The sequence below is a fragment of the Ctenocephalides felis genome, unplaced genomic scaffold (assembly GCF_003426905.1).
Source record: "Ctenocephalides felis isolate EL2017-DRISC unplaced genomic scaffold, ASM342690v1 CF-g0.4_SCAFFOLD_01886, whole genome shotgun sequence".
NCBI classification, from domain to species: domain Eukaryota; kingdom Metazoa; phylum Arthropoda; class Insecta; order Siphonaptera; family Pulicidae; genus Ctenocephalides; species Ctenocephalides felis.
Window position 1 is genome coordinate 13,684,252 of NW_020538040.1, and position 24,708 is coordinate 13,708,959.

At 29.4% G+C, this 24,708-nt stretch overlaps 1 protein-coding gene across 2 annotated transcripts in view; it reads right to left on the bottom strand.

Moving 5' to 3' along the window:
- Nucleotides 1-16,648, bottom strand: part of LOC113378707 (oxysterol-binding protein 1) — a 176,334-nt gene extending 159,686 nt beyond the window's left edge. For both annotated transcript variants that reach the window (XM_026619267.1, XM_026619268.1), the window contains exon 1: nucleotides 16,336-16,648. In XM_026619267.1, the coding sequence (XP_026475052.1) occupies nucleotides 16,336-16,478 (143 nt within the window). In that variant the 5' untranslated portion in view covers nucleotides 16,479-16,648. The remainder of the gene's footprint in view (nucleotides 1-16,335) is intronic.
- Nucleotides 16,649-24,708: the final 8,060 nt, after the last annotated feature.

Here is a 24,708-nt window from a genome sequence, read left to right on the forward strand (position 1 = left end):
TCAACTACAGTTGTTCTAATCTAAGTCTCAATTATTCTATCTGAATCTCCTAAATATATTTTCAAAACATGTGTACATTCTAAAGTATCTTTATTTATACCAAAATTATCACTATCTACAAATTGGCACAACAGTTTGCCACAGCACGTGACACGAAAAGTTAACCTTATCAACAATTTTTAATATCTATTGAGTTAAAAAGTTCAATTACGTCCCAAACAACACCATGTTTAGATAATAAATTCTGCAAAAAGGCAATAGTTTATTTATTAGGATATTCTAAAGTTTTATATTAACATTTAATTTCAGTGGTACCAACCATATTGATCTATGCATTATGCATTCAAATTTGAATTCGCGCTGAAGTGGCGAAGTGTTAGTGTTTAGTGTATGGTGTCTGATGTCTGTGTATTTATATATAATTCACGATGTGTATTCGGATCGCGTGGTTTTGCTTGTTATGCAGGCGGTGAAAGTTTGTCAAGGTTGTTTTCGTTTTGTGTCGTTATCGTTCTATAATATCATCACCACGCTTCAACAGTCCTATATATTCTCTATCATAAATATATTATCATAAAAATGTATATAGAATGTGGCTGCATTGCTTGCTAATGGCATTATCAATAACGATATTATCGATAAGGATAAAAGATTTTATACGTGAGTTACACTGATTAAACTGCCTATCAAACATATAAGACGGTATATGATATAGTATTAGTATTCATTGGCGATAGGGTTTATTTATTATTGTAGACTGACCGCTCAAAAACAAGTTCCAAAAATCAGTAAGAAAAATACAATAAATTTATTGAACATCAATTTACATTAACTTATATTTTTATTACTTTTTTGGTATTCCATACGTGAGACAAGTTCATAGATAAAATTTGTGTTAAAACAAAAATAATCGTGTATTTGTGCTAAATTAAATTCGTGTGAAAAGTGAATTTCGGTTGTAAAAAAAGATATAATCTATTTATACTACAAAATTGTATGACAAAAAATCTTTTAAGTCTCTGGTTTCAAATATCAAAGTAGATACAATGCAATCTCATTTATCGAAATACTCGTTATACGAAACAACAAAGCTTCTAAGAATTTGTACTTTTATTTTGTTGAGTGTTCATTTTACTGCTCATTGAGTGTCATTTTTTTTTCAATTTTTTACTTGTTCGAATTGTCTTGTTATGTCATCTGGCAACTTTATAAGGATTAAAATCATCTTCAAGCACTGGCAAGACCAAAAGCCACTTTAAGCACTACACAAAATAACCAAAGATGTACGAGGATCAAGCATTCTTATCTACCGACATTCGAAGAAAACACACTACAATTTTTCCAAAAAACTAAATTTGATATTTTTTTGTTATTTACTTCCATGTAATAAAGTGAGTTTGAAAAATATTGTAGTAATTATTTAACCAAAGTAATTACTTTCAATTACAGGATATCAAGGATAACAAGGTTTCATTATATTGTATTAATAATTCTTCAAACTTGTGCAGGTTTACATTTTTTTTTCAATAAAAATATAATATTTTGTAATACTAAAGTGCGCCTGTTAATATTTATATTTATACTAAATTAAATAAATAATTATTGAGGAAAAAATAAATGCTGAAATATTACTTGTGTTTGTTGAATTAGCAAATATTATACGTTACAGACATTACCACAGACTACACAGAATTAAGCCAATCGATAAAAAAATATTTCTAAGAATTTTTTCTTTGCTTGCATCTATTTTAGTTCAAAAACCACTGCGGTAAAAATTTACATACACATTTGCAAATTTTCTTATATATAAGAGTCTATCAAAAAGCATGTAAGCAAACATTGAATAGTTGTGAAATGAGTATGATAAACAAAAAAAAAACTAACAAAAGCACGATAATTTCCACAAAAAATGGAATGTCCTTTATTTTTTACTCTATTTTATTTATAAATACTCATTGTTACTAAATGTTGTTATATAGCAGTTGTAACAGATATTGAAATTAAGAAAAAAATATCCACAAGAAATCACTTTTAAATATAATTGATTAATTAAATTTAATAAATATGGGAATCGATTTATTAAAATAATAAAATTTAATCAAATTCTAATTTAATCTATCAGAAGCATAAATGTGATATGCATTGAATATAAGGAAATAATATTACATTACATTCCTTGACTCAATCTTTAGGTAATTGCAAGTTTTTACTAAAATAAATAAATTAATTAACTTTCTAATAAGAAAATAAACAATAATTTTCTAATAAGATGTGAGCCATAAGATACAAGCAAAATAAATGAACACGTCGTGGTATAATGATTAAGGACGAGGGTTAGTACAAAGTAGTCCCAGTATATCTAATTATAGATTATAGATCTCAAATATAATCTCAAAAAAAGGAGTGTATTATGCCATCTGTCAACATTATGAGGATCAAAATCATCTTCAAGCACTGGCAACTACGTTAAGAACCAAAAACCATTTCCACCACTACACAAACTAACCAAAGATTTACGAAGATAATTCACTCTTATCTACAGGCATTCTAAGAAGACGAATTAAAACTTTCAAAAAAATTGTATGTGATATTTTCATAATAGCCCAAAGTTATATTTATAATATACAAGATGTACAAAGTTGCAACGTTATCATTTACTTCAATGTAATAAACTGAATTTAACCAAGAATGTAGTAATCAATTAGCCAAGTAATTTTTAACGAATAGTTGTAACTTTCAATTACAACAAGTGGTTGACCGCTGGGGTACCCTCTCGGGCTCAGCTCATACAATACATAGTTTTTTCTATACACTGATCGCTGGGTACAAAAAAATATATAACTTTAACAAATATTTAAAAAAAAAAGAATAAAAAAGTAAAGATTGTTAAAAAGATCATTTATTATAAAGCAGAGTCTTTGTAAAATTATTAAATACCTATAAGATTTAATACCGACCACCTTGTCCCTAATATGTACTAACTCTCTATGTATTGCTGCTGCGATCGTGTATGCGTCAATATTCGTGAAGCCAAAAAAGCGAAACCTTGACAAGCGGCCAAAACACAGAAACCGAATGCGACCTTGAGAACGAATTGTGAAGAAAAAGAAAAACGACTGCGTTCGTCTTATCTGTTCGAAGTCAAATAACAAAGATTAGATGGTAGCTGGTGACTATTTTTGAAAAAAAAAATAGAAAAAATAATCTTAATTGGGATAATAATAATAATGGAAAGTACTGCCCTAGGGTAAGTCTGTGAGTTGGGTTAGACCCCAACTTGACATTGCCATTTCACACCGCAGTGCCCACCAAAAATAGGTTATTTTTTATTGAAACGAACTGTGAACAAAAAGGAAAACGACTGCGTTCATCAAAATATCTATATTTTATATTTTTATAATAGAGAGAGTCCAAAGCTATATTTATAATATAATGCGAGTGACTTCGTTTGAGAAAGTCGAGAAAAGTAGAAGGAATCATATTAATTCTGATGTAAAGGATGATAATAATGGGTAGTACAGCCCTAGCTAAGGCAGGTCCGTGAGCTGAATTAAACCCCAACTCAAGTCAGGGAAGAATAGAGTGAAAGACTTGCCATTGCCATTTCACACCGCAGTGCCCAAAATAGGTTCTGTTCAATTGGAACGAATTGTAAAAAAAAGGAAAAGGACTGCGTTGGTCTTAACTGTTCGAAGTCAAATAACAAATAATAAAAAAATCTGTATTTGATATTTTTATAATAGTCCAAAGCTATATTTATAATACAATGCTAGTGACTTCGTTTGAAAAAATAGAGAGATTTTCCATTGTCATTTCACACCACAGTCTCCAAGATTGGCTATTTTCAATTGAAACGAATTGTGAACAAAAAGAAAAACGACTGCATTCATCTCATCTGTTCAAAGTCAAATAACAAACATTAGATGGTAGATAGTGACCACTTTTGTGATGTGAAGAACAACAATAATAATGGGTAGTACTGTCCTAGGGCAAGTCTGTGACCTGAATTAGATTTCAACTCGATTCAGGGAAAATAGCTTTCCCATTATCATTTCACACCCAAGATTGACTGTTTTCAATTGAAAACATATTTTTGAATTATATATTCAAGTGGAAATTGATATCACTACTGCACGATATCAGGTTATCCAGAGCGAGGTTCGAACTAACGACCCCACGAGGCAGCGCGCTTAACAGTTACGCCATGGAACACCTTGTAACGGATCATGAATATTATTTGAGAAGCTTGTATTGTAATCTTTGCAAAAATGCAGCTAAGACGACAAAAAAGTATTTGAATTAATGGAAATGTAAATAAAGAAATTTATTTCTATTTCGTTAAAGTGAGTTTTCTGATAAATATTTGTTGTGACTCTAACAAGAAAAATTTCCACAATCCTATATTATAATTTTGAAAGGGCCAAATTCTAATTTATCCCTACACTGGTAAATAAATATCCTGGTTAAGGCTTCATTAAAATATATACATTTTCATATTGTATATAAGTCAAATAAACGAGCCCTAAGTTAGTTACATATGGTGTCTATGATTTACAGTTTTTATTACATATTGTTGGAATAATTAATTGGAAAAGTGTATCTCTCAGTTATTACCTTTTACAATTAGTATGTTTATGTCAAAGGTACCTGAATACATGTTTGGAATAATAGACACATCGATCGAATTTTTGTCATTATATTTTTTTTATTAAAAATTGCTCTTTAACCCGAGAGACTTCTAACCATTAGGTAAATTACATTTTTCTTATTCATTTAATAATTACAACTGCCTAAAAATATGACATCTAGTAATTTTTTTGATTAATATAAAGAAGTAAGAAGATATCAGGCCGCTCAATGGTGGTCCTAATAATATTGTTGTTAAAAATAAACAGATATTTTGAAATAAGTAGGTGAATTATATTTGGTCATGAAAGAAAAACTCATTTGCAAATTTAGAATCTGTTTAAAATTTTGTATCAGCATTTAAAAAAAAAGATTCTGGCATAAATTTTAACAAGTTAATCGCCACAATAACGATAGAAAAACTTTCACGTGGACCATGGTAACTTTATTAGATAATTTGGTTACAAATGTATCAAAGGAACTTGATGTATCGAAAAAAATACTTTTTTCAACAAAATTCCTGGAAAAACACTATATTTTTGTCACAAATAGTCTCATAAAATACCAGCTCATAAGTTTCAGATATCCTCGAAACAAGTGGAATAAATTTTGTAGGTAGACAATAGTATAAATGGTAAGGGGCAAAAGTACCAAGTGAGATAATTTAGAAAAATGGCAGTAAAAACATTTCTACTATGGTGATTTAGCTGGGAGTGTTATTGGACATAGTCAGATAAAAAGATTGGTAAGTTATTTTTTTTATCACCAGACCTTGGTCTATTCCCCACTTATATCTTAAATAACAAAAAATTACACGGGCATAATATGCCCGCATGAGCACACAACGTATACCGTTAAGTATGAAAACGACTCGAGAGTATCAATCAATTTAATGAACCGTGCACAAAAGATACATCTATTTTATTTGCAATGACGATGACGCAACAATAACATATTAGTCCTTCTCGTTAAAGTAAATGATTCGAAAATTGTGTTGTGATGATGTTGAGATAATGTCCTATGTCACGGGAAGAAAAACAAAAAACAGAAAAACGGAAAATTTATAGATTTGATTCGCATATTAGACAGAAATTGCTATGGTGAATCATTTGATCATTACTGAGAGTTATTTCCATACAAACATATAATTAAAATGAGCATGATGAAGTATCAGGTAACAATGTTCTGGAATTTCAACCTAATGATGAAAAAGATATTAATGACAATTTTTGTTTGCAAAATATACGCCAGGAGTTAGTAATTATCATATCATTTGCATACAAACATGATTTTTTTTTTTATTTTTTTTTATTATTTTTTGAACAGCAATCTTACGTCCTATGAGCTTTTGGGCTGAAACTTCTCCTTATTACGCATTTTTTCAGATGGTAACCCAATGGTTAATCCATCCATATTTGATGATATTGTTATTAGAATTAATCTAATAGGGCTGACATTTGTGAAAGAATTTAAAAAAAAATCGCTGACGATATTTGAACCTTATCATTTTTAACTCTCTTATCTATAAATCCGAGGGAAAAAGTAGGAGCAAGGGCCTAAACTGACTAAGCTACCGAGACATACAAATACGAACTTTGTTCCAAAACTTTAATTAATTTTTATAATAAACCACTTTCCATATGCCTATAATATTTTAAAATATTCTGTTTGACTATTAAGTCAATCACCATGCGAAGTTTTATCAAAACCCCAAAAGAGTGAAGCTGAGGGTCTCCTTGTGAGCAAAATTAATAATTCAGGGAAAAATCAGTTTCATAATAGACAATACTGTAAAACTAGCTTTTGCATGATTTTTTTTTCTTATTTCTGAATAGCGATCAAAACTATGAACTGACGATTGTGATAAATTTTCTCTAATACTGATGCGATATTTTCAATTTGATGCAGCAATGCCGGAGAAAGACAATTATTTTCACTTGGTTGCACATTTAGATCTATATTTTCAAGTGAAAACGGATATCACTACTGCCTGACATGACGTCCAAAGTGGATATCGAATATTAACCCTTTCCATTCAGATGCCACCGCTCCAGCGACAAAATACATACAATTTTTGCAATGCGCGAGTGGAAAGGTTAAACCCCGCTTTTTATACGGCCAAAGTTCTCTCCACAGGGTAAATGTAAGTATGAAGTATAGTGAAAAGCACGACTGAATTGTATTTTTACATGTTACAACATCTACTACAGCTAGGGGCAAAGATATATAAATTATCTTAGAATCATGGAACTATTAGAGAAATAGAAGTTTGCATAGAGTTTAAATGAAAAATTGTGAAATGATATTGCTTTAAAACTCAAATAGACATCTGAAATTAACTACTTGAACTTTTAAACAAAATGTAATCTTCTTCAATATTTTATGTCCTGTAAGTAATAGGTATAGTAGATAATGATAAAGTAGATATTATTAGTTATCTAGAGTAATGCTCTACTTTGCTGTGTTGATTAGTAGTGTTCTATAGTGTATTATATCATTTAAATGCAGTCGTTTTTCTTGAGAAATAAGAATTCAGAATTTAAAATTGAAATGCAATCTATATATAGAACATAAATCCTCTAACTTCTAAAAATCAAATCTAAAATTTTAAGACTATAGTAAGAAGGTTTCTTTTCTATTAACACAGTGTACGGACAAAATATAGTTGATTGAACCACACGAATATAAAATCTACACAAATGAGTTTTGTACAAAAAACCAGCAAAATAATTCGAAATAAAAGTGAAGTCACAAGGCGCCCAGATTATTTTATAGCTTGCAATTAGAATATGTTGTTCCTCAGTATGAATGTTATACAACAAGTTCTTCTACGAAATGATTCTAATCTCAAACTACTAAAAAGATTATGATAAACTTAGTACAATTACTCTAAAATAGATTTTGATAAACTTGCTACATTTTATACTACTGAAGGATGTTTTGCAATTGGTTAGAGCCTCGGTCATGCAACTACAAGGTTGTGGGTTCAAAAACCGCGAAATGTAGGTACACCCTGATATCAAACAGTAGTAATATCAATTTTAACTTGATAATAGAGTCCTGAAAATGATTCCAAGTAAAATTAACCTTTCGGGGCATTCTTGCTATATATCACTTAGATATATCAAACAACAAATCATTATAAAAAGAAAGGACAAACACTGGGTTGTCTTCTAATAACGCTAGGATAAAGGAATTACATCTCAAGCAGTACTAAGAATAGTTCAGATTGCTATTCAAAATAAAAAATAAAAACATTTTATGATATGGGGCACTCAAACTATCTAAAAAGCTGTTTAGTCCTTTAAGGCATTCAATTAATTAATATTAATTTGAAACAACGTGTTGAGAACAATATATACGAGTATCAGTACAAACAAAATCACAAATGTTTTCACAAAAATATATAAATAAAAAAATCTTTAAAGATAGTTATGAATTTAGGCACGAATGTTTTCACAAAAATATATAAATAAAAAAATCTTTAAAAATAGTTATGAATTTAGGCACTGTAGACCGTCCACTAAATGTGGAAAATACTAAAACAAGATAAATGTATAAACATATTAAAATTTGCTATATAATAAGATTACGAATATATGTATGTGTAAGGTACGACTTCATTTTTATTTATTCGTGCAATAAGTTAATAAGCCTAACAAAAAAAAATTAGCACCTTTTTACCAGTCACAGCGCAGTCCAGATGATATCAAACTATGACTAAAAACATGTCATACAATTATTCAAACAAACTACAAACCGAGTATTATTACTCAAGAAAACAATCATCACAGAGTAATTTTGTCCATTATTAAATCGAGTTCATTAATTAATGAATTCTTCAAAGGAACGCTAAAGTTCAACGACAAACTTTTCCATGTAATACATCAATTTTCTATTGATGTCTTATTCCATCCTTTTAAGTACTATTAGAAGTCGTTGCTAACCAGATTCAATTACGACGAAGCATTCAAACTCTGTCGCAAGTCGAATGAATAAATAATATATATAAATTTCATGCCTAGACTTTGCATTTGTATTCATTAATTACATTCGAAGCTGTTGAAATAAATGAAGTAATGTTAGAGACATGCACAAGTCTAACTACCGAGGCATATGCGATTATAATAATTATTTGTTAAGTCATTATCGGAACAAGATTCATGGTAATTAATACGACAACGTTTGCGTAAATTATACCACTGTTTTTTAAACTGTGGTTCGTAAAATGTAAATAAAAACAAAAGTTTTGGATATGGCGTATTTTATATGTTAAACACTTACTATAAGGTCAATGATAAATTAATGAACACACATCTTACGCCAAGGTCACACTTATTTAGTAAAGAAAAGTCACCAAGTATGGAATAGTATCCTAATACGGAATATCTTCATTTCTCTAATTATAAGACCATAAGTAAAACGCAATACTCGACCATCTTTTGTTTCATTCAGTCTACTATCTATCGCATTCACACCATCGAGTCAGTTGCGCGGACGCTTCACGTGTAGCAGGGGTGTTTTGTTTCGTTGTTGTGAAGAAACTTTTAGAAGTAAGTAATAAATGAGTATTACCAGGTGTTATACTATTTAGTATATCGATATTATATTTATTTTACCATTTTGTGATCTTTTGTCATTGAAATATTTTGACTTGAAAAAATATTTAGAAGAGTTTGAACTGGTATAAAAATCAAAATTGGACAGTCGTCGGTGTTCAATTATGGAATAATTATAAATATGGAATATATATGCCAGAGAAACGAAGAAAAGTGTCTATCAGAGGAAGAAAAGCTGCTGTAGCACCAGTCATAAGATTTTCTCCATACAAAAATGATTTAGAAAATAAAAAATTGAAGAAACAAGAACAAGAAAGTAAATTAGTCAAGACAAAGAATAAGAAGAAAAATAAGAAAAAAGAAGAAAAATAAGGATGATAGTGAAGAAGAAAACTCTGAGTTGATGGAACAAGATATTAATGTCCATTTTTGTTATTGTTATGTTGATTTGATTTCATATTTGGTTACTCAATTGTGATTTGTTCTTTGTGTTAAATTTCAATTTGATAGCTAATATAATTGACTAAAGGCTGCTAATTACTACAAATAAATGCATGACTGATTAGTAAAAACATTAAACTGATTTAATTAATATGAAGTTCTTTTTTTATATCCCATAAACAAAATAGTATTCCATATTTGGCGACTTTCCTCTACGTAATGTTATTATAGGTATAATCGCTATCCTGGATGACCTGTTTTATTCTATATGGCACTGAGGACATCAACTTTTATGGTTCCAGGGGAAAATAGCTTCTCTTGGCATTTATGCAATAAGTTAAAATTGATTATTTATTAATGTTAGAAAAATGGCAACGATTTAGTCATCTTCTAGTATAAAATACATACTAATAGATAGGACAGGATAGGAGCAATTCTAAAAAGCTTTCTAGAGAAAATAATAGTCTTTCTTGGCATTGGTGCAAAGAGTTAAATTGATTATCACTACTAGAAAACTAACAGCCATCGGTTATTGGTTGCCTTCTAATATGAAATACATCCAAATAGATAGGACAACCGTTGCCTTCTAAAAACCACTAGAGAAAATAGCCTTTCTCAGCATTGCTGCAAAAAGTTAAAATTGATGATCACTATTAGAAAAAAGACAACCATTTTAGTCGTCTTCTAATACAAAATATGTACCATTAGATGGGATCAATAGGAACCAGTGTCTTCTCAAAATTCAAAATCAACAGCTTATAAAACTTTTCACTGATCGTAAAAATTTGGAGAAAATAGCCTTTCTTGGCATTGCTGCAATGCGTTAAAATGGATTATCACTACTAGAAAAATAACAACCATTGGTTATTGGTTGCCTTCTAATATGAAATATATCCAAATAGAAAGAACAACCATTGCCTTCTAAAAAATCGCCGTTAAAAAAAAAAGTCATAGCAACACCTTATAGAACTCTCTACTGATTATTAAATATTTGGAAACAATAGCCTTTCTTGGCATTGCTGAAATGAGTTAAAATTGTTTATCACTACCAAAAAAATAACAACCATTGGTTGCCTTTTAATATGAAATACATCTAAATAGAGAAGACAACCATTGCCTTCTAAACTGTATCATAGCAACAGCTTGTAGAACTCTTTTACTGATCGTAAAAATTTGGAGCCTGTGATCATTCTCGAAATATTGATAACACTCTGTAGGCGCGCAACGTATTTTTCAAAATTTTAATTAATTTTTATAATTAAACTAGTTCTCATAAACCTATAATATTTTAAGGGAATATCACGCCGATTTATCCTTGGCCAAACAATTGAATAGAGTTGTAGAACGTTTGATCTCAGAACAGACGTTCTGAACATTAATTCAATGTGTACTTAATACTACAGATATCTTTAATCAAATTATTATCTTTAATCAAATAATACAGCAAAATTCGTACAGATAATGTACATAATTCAATAATCCACAGATATCACGTATAGTAAGAAAGTAATTTCCATACCATGGACAATAATTTACATATGAATATTTCGACAGTTGGTTCTGCAACAAACCCTATTTGCGATGTGGGTCATATGAAATGCATGAAATCCATGAAATATTAATGAACAACAGACCCAACTACAAAATTATATTTCGGGGATCATATTTCTGAGTCAAATGTGGTCATGAGAGACAAAACCTTTGTTTAATCATTAAATTACCAGGTTTCCTAGAACGGGCCTGTGAATTAGAAATGAAAGAAATAACATATTTAATGACGTTAGATAATTAATTTACCAAATATGTTCTGGACTAATTAGCATTGACGGCTAAATATACATTAAAGTATTTATAGAACGGCATTTACTACTTTAATTTATTAAAATATAAATAGTTCGACACGTCTAAATATAACAGGAGCGAGATTCATGTTTTTCGTAATTTATTTTTCAACTAATGTAACCATATGGTGGGTGTCAATTCTCATATTTATATGAGTCATATCATAGTAAGCACCTAAGAAATTTAAAAAAAAAAAAAAAAAAAAAAACTAGTAGTGCATGGCATTGCGCCTTAAGGAAAATTGCAGGAACTTCCCTCACCACAAATATTTTTTAAAAAAAACCTTTAAAATTTTATTAAAATTTTGAAAAATGAGATTTTTTATAATTTTGAAATATTTTAAGAAAAAATGACATTTTTGAAAAATTTTAATATTTTTTTATATCTCGATTTTTTTATACTTTGAATTTTTCTGAAAAATTTGAACTTTTTGTTCAAAGCAATCGTGCTGCGTAGCGATTTTAGAGAAGAAATAGCGAAACGCGTAAGCGCCGCATTGCAGTCTAACGGATAAACATTGGTACAGAACCCATAGAAATGAAAACAAAATTCATACATATTATTAAAATCTCTATAAAATGATCAAATAGCATTTTTCCTTTTTTTCATCGATCTCTGAAACCTGCCTTCGCCAAAAACTAATCAGCACGTCTCCATTTTGTCTATACATATAAAATGTTTTTTTTGAATTATTCAAATCGGACGCTCCGTTCTCTCTTTTTGTCCCGTATCTTCGAAACGGCTAGACCTGCCTTTGACGAAACAATACGAATCAAATGTTTTTTGAATTATTCAAATCGATTGATCCGTGTTCCCGAAATCGCCAACAAAAATTTGTATCCGCACACACACACACACACATCCATTTTTTCTAATGTATGCCAAAATGTTCAGAAACCTCTGGAACGTAAAGATAAAAAAGCATAAAAATAGGTTAAAAAACAATACCAAAATGGTTTATAACAACTTTTATTGTCAAAAATTTGTAACACAACACACTTACTTTGGACTCTTTATAAGCAATGCGGTGTAAAAATCATGATAATTGACTGAAAGCAATAATGAGAACTTGTTCGGGCAAACATACTTCATCTTTCTCCCTTCGGACCCTATCTCAAAATCTAAAATACAGATCATTATAATTGACTGAAAGCAATAATGGAAACTTGTTCGAACAAACATACTTCACCTTAGCACAGTTTAGCTGTTATCACGACTGTCACTACTGTACCTTGGCACAACCCTTACCAATCTCTTCTACTAAAGGCGCTTCAGAAAAAAATCAAATGCTGAGAAAGCCACATCCGAATAAGATTGAGAACATCTGGTATACAGGTTGAAACCCGCGAGGAGGGCGCCAGGCTGTTCCAAGGGGGTTCGAAAATAACGCAAAATTTTTGAAATGATATTGAACAATAAACAAAAAAATTATCAGTTTTTATGTATATTTTTAAATAACATTGCATATTTGTTTGTAGTCTGATGATATCAGTTGAGTTTATAAAATTTATAAAATTAAATTGTTGAAAAAATTAAGGCAGGCGCAATTATTTTTTTGCAAGAGCAAAAAAGATTGGAAACCACTGCAGTAAACCTTGTTATATCGGATTATAAAAATAACTACAAGAATTAGCATTACCAATTAAACGTTTAAGAATAAATAAAATAATATATAACATTTCCATTCATCTCATACACGTTTGTATATATAACACCAATCTGTATTTCTTCAATCATTTCAATTTGATATGTAAATTATCTTCTGACATCTGTTTTTTTACTTCCAGTTGTAGATGAACAAACAATTCTTCTGTATATTTTTATAATAAATCATTTCTACTTTTGTTCTAAATTAATTTAAAATATGGATGTCGCACGTGTGTTACTGACCACAACAATGTTGTGACATCGTTACAACATGTGTGTCCGTGACCACAAAAGCCGTTAATGCTTTGTGGAGATAGGAATTCATTATCGAAGTGGTTGATTAAATGCAAATAACAATGATGAAATTCATTAATTGTACATATACAGATGCATATTGTGCTGTGGTGTAACCTCAAGACTTGCAACCGCAAAATCCTGCTACGCGTGTAGGAATCAAGCGGCAGTGATATCAATTCCGCTTGAAAATACATACAGCTAAAAAACACGTTTATAAGTGAGTTAAAACAAGAAAAAAACTAACTTATTATTAAATATGAAGAAAATTGGTCCAAACAAAAATAAAAATGTTGGGAGTGAGCAATCATTAATAAAAATGAAGTCTAGAAGTATCTGGAAGATCTTATTCCGAAAATTCAGTAAAAAAAACGATCACAAAAAATACAACAATTGATCAAATTACTAGAATGAATAATAATGAAAGAAGAAAAATAGAATGAAAATATATTGCAAAATAAGGACTTGAGTAAGAAGGTGAAAATTTAGGGTTGCATCCTTTTTTCAATTCCACATTATAAAAAAATCAATTAAAGAAAGTTGTTAAAAAAAATCCAGAAAAACTGTTAGGGAAATATGTGTACCAAATTCTTCGGGTAGTACAGTACATCAAATAACAAAAAAAATGTACTATCTTTAGTTTTCCCGAACTTCTTAATCGAATTACTAAAAAAATATTTAAAAATAACACTTGGACTAGAAGGTGAAAATTTAGGGCTAAATGCACTTTCAGTTCCGCATAATAAAAAATTAGAATGAAAAAAGTTGGTCAAAAAAATCTAGGAAAACTGTTAGAAAATATTGGAGCTAGAACTAGATTTTCCGAAATATTTTAAAATTTCGAATCAGTTACATTTTGGTATTAAAACATAATTCGAGCTAGCGATTATTTTTCTTTTATATCTAATTAATGTTCCGTAAAATTTTTGTTTGGCTAATGTACTAGTTTATTAGACCAAATATATAAATAATAATTTCTAATCAATAAACTTACGTTTAGTACACGGCACAAATGTTTAATTTGTTTTATTATTTTCAAGAAACAGGGTAAAATATTCTTCTGATTCAGGCATTTTTCATTAAATCAAAATTTGTGCTACGATGTAACTTTGAAATGTTCATTTATCTATGCCGATTTTCTTGTTGATATCGGTACGCATTCAACGTTGATGCCGGTACACATACACGACGGCTAATCACAATCGACCCGTATAGAAATGATCTCATCGAGAGCGAATGACGAACAGTTCGGGCGTAACGGACTTCCGTTGCATTTGTCCGGATTTACACCCTAGACGCGCATAAAGAAGTTTTACTTCAAAAACATTTTTGTTGAGAAAATATAATAATTATGAAAATATTCGTCGGTGAAAACCTTTTTGACTCTTTCACTATACAACTTTATAATTTATAATAAAATCAAAGAATGAAATTGACCTAATATGAAATATATGAAGTCTCAGAGATAAAATGGGGATTATTTATCTAATGATAATAGTATTAAAACCTAGAATACATGTTTGTTTTGATAATAATTCTCAATAGTCTGATAAGATTCACTCACTTTATATCTAGTATTAATAAAAATGAAAAATTGATTTTCATATTATAATATTTATGAAAAATCCTTCTCTAACTACTTGAATAATCTATATCCTAATTTATCATCCTACGATGAACATGTGACTAATAGGATCTTGGTGGTTTTGATATAAGTAAATCATAGAAATACTAGTTTAGAATTTGAATTAATGGATTTGTGGATTTAAATAAAATAATTTTGTGATATAAGGTCTAAGTTGCCAATGAATAAGCCAGTAGTTATTCATGCGATGAATCTATTGTGATCTAGACCAAGCTTGTATACAAAAATCTTTAATTTTGGAAGAAAATAAATCCATAACCAAATATATTTATGTATTATCTCAATACATTTAATGCAACAAGTTTTGATCTAGGACTGCTATAAATGAAAGTGATTCATAATAAAACCCATACAAAATAAAAACCTGTCTAGTCGGTTTATTTTAAATTAGGAAGATGGTTGCAACATTTGATAATTCAAATACTTTAACGATAGGCCTGTAACATAAGGAATAAATAAAAAGCAAAAATCTCATTTTGCCCACTTATAAAACCAATTTCTTGACACTATAATTGTTGCCATATATATATACTTCTATTGCCACCAACTTCCTAGTACTCAATTTATTACAATGGAATTTTAATCTTGTATATTAATTCTCATAATGACAAACAAGGTCGCCCCTAGAAGTGCATTCAAGTTTAAATAATATGAAGTAACCTAGTTGATAACAATTAGCATAAGTTATTAACGCAAGCCTGACAAATGTGATAATGTAAATTAACCAATGCATGTATGAGTTTCTGATCAACATACAAACAGACAAGGAGCTTGCAACGTATTCTCAAGAATTATTGTATCAAGTTTCAAGTTATGACGAATAATTAATTGGTCTTTGATAATGCCTTATTAGTCATGTTATGAGATAAAATAATGCATCATGGGTCGTGTTGTAGTCCTTATATATAAGAGCGCTGAAAAGTCTTTTAGTCTACAATAATTTGGTCTAGGTTTCACAAAATTTGTATAGGTGACAATAAAGGGATAAATTATGTGAATTGGTGTCAGCTTAATTTTGTGCCCAAAAAATCTTGATATATGTATCAAGCAATAAAATGTTAGGGTTGTAGCTAAAATGAAAACATACAAAAAACTTTGAAAATTAAACAAAATTGTTATGGTAATAGGATTTATGTAAGAGTTATACCAAAAAGTGGATTTTGTATCAAAATATTTCCTTTACCTCGGTTATTGTTTAAATAACGTTGCAAGCTTCCTTACTAACATGAAATATGAATATACATACAAAATGACCCCGGTAATAACAAACATTATTTTTACCTGTAATACGACAACACCCCATTACTCAGCACAAACCAACGTCTTTGATATCCTTTCAAGTAATTTGTCCATTTCAAGAGCCATCCTTTCATTTCTGGCTCGTCTTTTGTCTGGACAGCCGTTTTGATGGAAGAATCCGACATGTTTGTGATTTATTTCACTTTAGCACAGGATTAAGAGATTAACAATAACTTTTTCGTATTCATTTATCCGTTTCGGCACTGAAGTGTTCTTTTAATAAATATAATAGCATTTATTTAGCCACGTATTACTTCATTTTTATCGAGAAAAACACATACAGTACGTACAGTACGAGTGGAGAAATGTCACTGCAGGTTATGTTGGATAAACTGACGTGTTTTATCGTGAAGTTGGATACGAATCAAAAATAATTTGGGTGCGTTTGATTGGACGGCAGTAAAAGATGGCGCTGGTATTTATTTGACATTTCAACATTTGAGAAATGTTTATAAAATAAATATTTATATGTGAGTATCGTGTAATTTCGAGATACATAATTTAGTTGGTATTTTAAATAACGCACATGTAAGATAAAATAATATATGTTTAATTACTTATGTAAATATAATTGATATTAATTCTTGTGAATATAATCAAAACATAATGCTAAATATTGACAATTAAGATGCCAATTAAAAATAATAATTTAATGACATCCAACAAGTTCAGCCAATCTTAATGGTAATAATGATTTTTTTTAAGAATTGATTTAAAAACATATTTTATTGGATAGATTGAACTACTACTACTAGTTTATTACCCATGGCTATTATACTATAACAATGTTTATAAATATTGATACACATTTTATCCTAATAATCAGAATATATAATATATGAGGGAAAAATGGAAAAAGATCAACAATTCCCCAAAAAAGGCCACATTTCAATGATTGCAAAAGTTATTAGGTACTATCATAACTCTTACAAAGAAGAATTATGATCCGATTACTCCTAGGGATCGATCAGTATATAGTTTGGTATACCTAACTATTTCGCGTGTATACTAGACAAGGGCCTTGATATTGTTATTTAAATGATCCTTATATTTTAGGTAGAAGTTTCTAAACTATATCACATTTATTCTGGCCCAGGGCCTGGATGTTGCTATTCGAGTAATCCTTACATTTTAGGTAGAAGTTTCTAGTGAGTATATTTTGATGAATGCTGCTGTCAAATAATTTCATTATGAATATATACAAAGCTGGCATTTATTTAAAAAAAAAATACAATTATTATTTAGTAATTTTATGTATTAGCTTCAAAAATCTTTTATGTTGAGAAGTGTTTTTAACATGATGATTCTAGTTTAGTTTATAAATTATGCCTTGAAGCACAATCGCTGAGAAATGAGTAAATGTCACCTCTGTATAACTTTATGGTCTCTAGCAGAGTATGAAGCTAATCCATTAGCACTATCGAACAGCTTATCTACAAAATTAAGGAAATCAGCAGGCAGTCCTGGTGTCTTCGTGAGGAAGATGATCATCTAAAATATGATTAAAAAACAATATAATAAGAAACAGGGATAAAGTATAGTGAATAATATTTTATTTTACTTATACTGTTTAGTAGCATATATGTTCATCATTGAAGATATGCTGTATATTCAATATTACTAGATTACTTCTATTTTTCCCAATTTTTCATGATAAACATTATGTTCAAGCAACTTATAATACATACAGAAGTTAGGTGATTCTGAATCAATTTCATATAATTTGATTATATGACTACAAGATGCCTTTTACAGTTACTTCCTTTGCACAAATGTAATATCATATAATGAAAAGCGATTTCTAAAACATTTAAGCATATACAGAGAATCATTCAGTAATACAATTTCTTTATTGCATATAGGAAAACCTTTAAGCTTGCAAACTCTAGCATACCTAAAAACTGTAAGGCTAATTTTGGAAACGTTTCCCAAATTTCCAAAGTGGTCAGCTGGACCATAATATGACAACATTGTTGATAGGTGTCTTTCTTAAAGACTTAAGAACGTTACACCAAAATAAGAAAGAACAACTTACTTAGAAGAATCTCCTGGCATGCTGAATTCCTACTGTTTACTTAAGAATCTCAAGTGTTTTGTTTTCCTGGCATGACATTATTTGGGACTAGTTCTTGCTTTTCTTCAGTCCTGATCGAAACAAAACAGTAATTGTAATTTTGTTATAGTTTAATCTTGTAATTTAGAACTTTGAGACATTTTAATTTCTTTTATAATTTTCTTAATTATAAAAAGAATCATATTAGTGTGAATACTCAAATACAATGTGATTAACCAAGTCCATGTATAGCATGTAGAAAAAAAAATCAAAATATAATCATCTTATCTGTTTGTTGAGATAAATTTAAAACATAAATACCACTAGAATGAAGAGATTGAATTCAGAACAGTGGATGCACACTTCTCTTGGTGTGAAAAATATCAATAAGCAATCATAATATATAGTCATTTAAATATGTATTTGAAAGATATTACCTTATCATAAATAATTAAATGCTCTTTTGAAAATTTGAGTTATGGTACAAAATCAATATTATCTAACAAATTTGAAATGTTCCACAAATTTGAAACCTTAAATATATACTACTAGAAAGAATGAAAAGATTGAATTCAACTAGAATGAAAACAGTGGCATGCTTACTAATAATTTCTCGATGAACATATATAGTGCAATTATAAATCATATAAATAAGTAATTACAATAATATAATCATATGATTAAGTACATATATGAAAAATAATACTCCAATATAATTATAATAGATAATAAATGCTCTTCTACAAATTTGAGTCCAGATACGAGAGTAATGTTGCCCAATAAAATAATAGATATGTAATGACAATATAATCATATGATTAAGTACGTATATGAAAGAGAATACTCAAATATATAATTATAATAATTATTAAATGCTCTTCTATAAATTTGAGTCAAGATACCAGAATAATGTTACCCAATAAAATAATAAATAAATAAAGATAATATAATCATACGATTAAGTAAATATATGAAATATAATACTCGAATTTAATTATTATAAATAATAAATTATCTTCTATAAATTTGAGTTATGATACAAAATCATGTTACCTAATGAAATACATACACTTTATAAGATAATTTTCTTACATATTTAGTATCATACTTACTTAATCTTAGGTCTGGTAAACAGAAGTATTTTTTGGTAGGAATTCATATTCGTATTCTGCTACTTCATTTGTAGTACTTGCATTTCTTCAGTCCTTATTACAACAGCAATTGTAAGCTTTAATTTTGAAAAAGAAATAATTTTGTTGCTTTGTACAATTTTTAATTTTGAAAAAAACTGAAATTCAAATATAAATATGTATGTTACCAATTGTTCGCGACAATGTTTTATATAAAAAATCTTTGCTACTAGATTCGAGCAATTAGAAAAAAAATGAATGTAAACTGTTTTTTTATGAGCGTAGAGGGCTTTGGTATTTAATCTAAAAACAAAATTTAAAATGCAATCGGCATAAAAATCGTCGCGACAAAAATAAAATTAATTTTTTTTAGTTATTTACTTTTCCAAACATCGAAATGTTCGGGCACATCAGTCTGCAAAGTGCGTGATGGGTGCCCACAAATATTCAGCAGCATAAGGTGGTAATCCGGATTATACGACTTTATCAAGGATTTATGTCCATCGATATGTCCTGAGATTTGGTAACACAATTTGTAAGTTTTGAAAGATATTTATAATATAAAAATATGATATAGTAAAAATATATTTAGATCTTCTAATTACAAATTTCTATTTTTGCCTCCAACGTTATATTGGAAGATATGGGAATATTGGTTTTAATTTTTTTTTTTTGAATTAAATTCATTAATAATTGCTTAAATTTCTCTAATATCTGAATCTAAATTAGAAAGAAAAATGTACGGGAAATCATCAGAGGATCACATATTATCAGAGAAGAAAGTTGACGCCCTGGACATTGACCAAAAGAAAAGTACCAGGATGACTCAGCGCCCAGCCAACGTGGTCGTCGCTGCCATCTTCAAGCGCAGGAGACGCCTTTGTAAATGCCAAATAGTAGTCCTTTGCTAAGTGAAACGGAAAAAACGATCTTGTTCTAAAAATCCGAATAGTGTGCACGGGGAGCAAGATCACTACCAATCCCAGTTTTATATTTTTTCGGGCACAAAACAAGGCAACACGATGGTGTAGTTTACAATACGCGGAGCTAAAAAATGGAATAGAATGTCGGTCTCTATGGAAAAAAGCCAGGATCATACAAAATTTTTATCTGAAAATTCAGTTTTTGTGTATTGCGCGCGCTTACATTGTTATTCAAAAGAATTGTAAATCAATTTTGTATTTATTTTGACAATGAAGGTTTTTTTTAAATAAATGTCAATAAATGTTATATCATTAATAAAATCAATAATCAGACGGATTTTTTTTGCTTTTGATTAAGAACAATACTTTTACGTGTTTTGCGGTGTAAAGATTTAACTAGTGGTGCGTGGCAACATGCCTTAAGGCAAGTTGCTTGAACTTCCCGTACCGCAAATTAAAATTACATAGATTAGATTAGAAACTATTAGATATTGGAGAATTTTGAATTTTTTGAAAAAAAAAATATTTCAAAGCAATTGCGCTGCATGGGCATTTTAGAAATGAAATATCAGGGTTGAGTATTATAAATCTTGGTACGTAACCCATAGAAATGTAAAAAATCTTATTATTAAAATCTTTTATAATTTGATGCGAATATATCTAATAATAATTCTTGATCGCCAAGACATTAATTTTTACTTTTTTCATTGGACCTCTAAAACCGCTGGGCGTACCTCAGTCAGAAAGACCCTGTTATCTAAGATAGTTTTTTTGACAATTGTTCGGTTTCTTGGTTATGTTTTCTACCTGACAACCTGAAAAAACGCCTGACTGCACAGCAACCAGGTGGCTTTGTCAATATTTGTATAAATGTAAAGTTTATGCAAACATACTTATTGAAGTCAATTTTAGTTTTAAAGGCAATTAAGCATAGGACCGAGTATGTCCTTTGCTTCCTATTCCTGGCAATTTAGTTAAATATTTTATTTATTTATTAGTTAACGAAATACAATTTGAGAAAACAAAGCACGCGTCTATTTATTTATTTACAACATTGTTTTCATCAATTGGGTAAATTTGATTATATTTGTCATTTTCAAATTTGTTGGTTTAAGTGATATTCATAAATTGAGTGATGAAAACCAATATTCTCTACTAAAAATAAATAAACGATTTTTGAAATCCTGTATAAAATGAATTAATCAATAGTTAATTTTAAATTGCAGTGTGAACAACTGCACTAAACTTTCCATTTATATGTCTTCTTTTTAAGAAGTAACAAAAACCGTGGTTATAACGATGTACTTGTTTTACATAAGACTGTTTTAGCATTATTTATATTAATTCATATAACAAACACGCAATGCACTTCCATGTGAATTTGCATTTTATCACATCAAATATAGAATGTTACATTTCTAGTTTGGTGGGAACTGTTGAACTGTTGTAGGCAATTTCTACTAACGCCCATTCATATATACAAATTATAAATGTATAAGCACATATATACTAACAGTGGTGTCATATTGTTGTTGTAATAGCTTTTACAGGGCAGATAAATTAAATTATGTATTCAAATAAAGATACATACATTGGAAAAATATGAGACGTAAAGATGTCAATAAATTACACAAAAAATGCTTCAAAAGTATATACAAAGCTAGTGCTTCGCTCTTGTAAAAATTTTGGAAATGTGTCAGGTAGAAAATTATGATATATATAATTTTTTAATTTTATATGAGAAAACTCAAAATAGCCCAAACTAGTTTTTATCCTGGTCCTGCAAAAACAGTTCACAATAATCTACAAGTATGGACACAAATCTACTACATAAGTGGAAATCTACCTTGATGAGTAAATCCCTTCATTTTACAAGGTATGCACAGTAGCAATTTTGATAGCTATATAAACAAATTTTATGGATATTATCCATAATATGACAAATTTCGTGTGAATTGTGTGTATCTCTACAAACATCATTGGAAGTGGGATTCAGCAAAAGTTCTATTTAGGATCTAGTTATTTTTTTTATCATACCTTATCTGAATTTTTCTTTTTATCAGATATACAAGTCGTTTTTGTAGATGGCTAGATATGTTTCGAAGAACGCAGAATTTGAAGCCCTCTAGCAGAAAATTTAAATCTATCTGAAGAACTTATAGTAAATGCTATTAGCTAGAAAAATACATAAGGGACTTAAAAAATAATTTTCTGAGATTGACGAGTATCTGAGATAGGGTAAGGCGGGACACAAAAAGTTCAATTTGACTTTAAACATTTATATTGTGAGAAACCAACTAATTATATCACAACAAGTAACACATATCAAACAAACTATGTTATCTCACTATGTTCAGTAAAACTTTCAGCTAAATCTTCATTGTAGAAATGTGTTTCATTTTGCCGTTTTTTTTTTCAAAAATTTGTGACCTGGTCTTTTTTACCATAAAGGGGTGAATTGAAACGGCCAGGGGGCAAACAGGCCCAATGTCTTATTCTAATTTGAAAAGGATTTTACAAAATAATAGCTAAATTTATCAACTAATGCAAAATATAAATTTCATGAGTGCATTGCAGAGATAACACTATAAATAACCTTGATCTGGTATTTCGTCAGAAATATTTATCAGCAGAGTTGGAATAACTGTTATTTAAATTATCTCTTGTAAAATAACTTTTTTTATTTTTTACACCTTTTTTAGCCCACCTAGATGTAAGCTTTTAAAGAGGTTATATAAATAAAACTATTAAATCTAATTTGAAATTAACAATAAATCTTATAACGTATAACGTATAATTAAAAACTATATTGAGGTCTTCGTAAACTAAACAATAGTGCTCATAACCAAAAACACTAACTTGTGGTATATAGCATCGTGCCAGCAAATTGCTGGTACTTTCCATAAGAAAAGTTAAGAAAAGATTTTTTTTTTAACTGAAAAAAATAGATTTTTGAGAATTTTAATTTTTTTGAAAAAATGGACTTTTCCCAATTTTTTTATATTATGAAATAGTCTAGAAATTTTGAACTTATTTTCAAAGCAATCGCTTGAAGCTTTAGCTGTATAGACACAAAACATCGAAGCGCGTAAGCGCCTCGTCGCAGCCTAACGGCCAAACAATGTTACGGAACCCATAGAAATGTGAACAAAATTTGTACTTATTAATAAAATCGCTATAAAATATCTGATAATTCATTGTGCATATGTCTAATGATCATTTTTGACTGCCAGATGGCATTTTTTTTACTTTTTCTATTAGATCTCCGAAACCGCTAGACCTGCCTTCATGAAAATTTGATCAGTCGTTAATACAAGTAAAATGTTTTTTGAATTATTAAAATCGGACTCTCCGTTCTCTTAAAAACTGAGTTATCGTTTTGGCACTTTTTGCCCCATATTTTCGAAACGAAACCAATCAGCACGTAACTTTATCAATAGGAATCGAATATTTTTTGAACTATTCAAAACGGTTGATCGGTGTTTCCCACATCGTCAACGTAAATTTGTCCGCACACATATACACACACATACATCCATTTTTTCTAAGGTATGCCAAAATATTCAGAAACCTTTGAAACGTAAAGATATATAAAAATTTTCATTTCGATTTTTTTGCGATTACTATAACTTACCCTACGGGAAGTTAAGACATATGTCTTAACCAATATTGGATCTGTTTTCGCCTTGGCTGTCTCATTTTACCACACCTATGGGGTAAAAAGAAGCAGGTGACAAATTTTCGAAAAACAGCAGAAAAGCACCTGTATAAAATGATACATTTGCTGGGAGTTTCACTGAACATAACCAGATAGTTTTTTGTTTGATATGTATTATTTGTTGTGATATAATTGGTTTGGTTTTCACAATATAATTGCTCGAAGTCAAAGTGGACCTTTGTTTCCTGCTTGTAGTCCAGTCATTTAAGATTAAATTAAGTAAGAATCTCGGAATTCGAGATACTCAGCTGCAAGTCTATAAATACTGGTATATTGACACCCTAAAGTTGTCTCAGAACCTACGTATGGTATTGACACCCTACCATATGTAGGTTTTGAGACAACTTTAGGGTGTCAATATACAAGTTTTTAAGTAAGAATCTCGGAATTCGAGATACTCAGCTGTAGGTCTGTAAATAATTGTATATTGACACTCTAAAGTTGTCTCAAACCCTACATATGGTATTGACACCCCACCATATGTAGGTAGATTTTGAGACAACTTTAGGGTGTCAATATACAAGTTTTTAC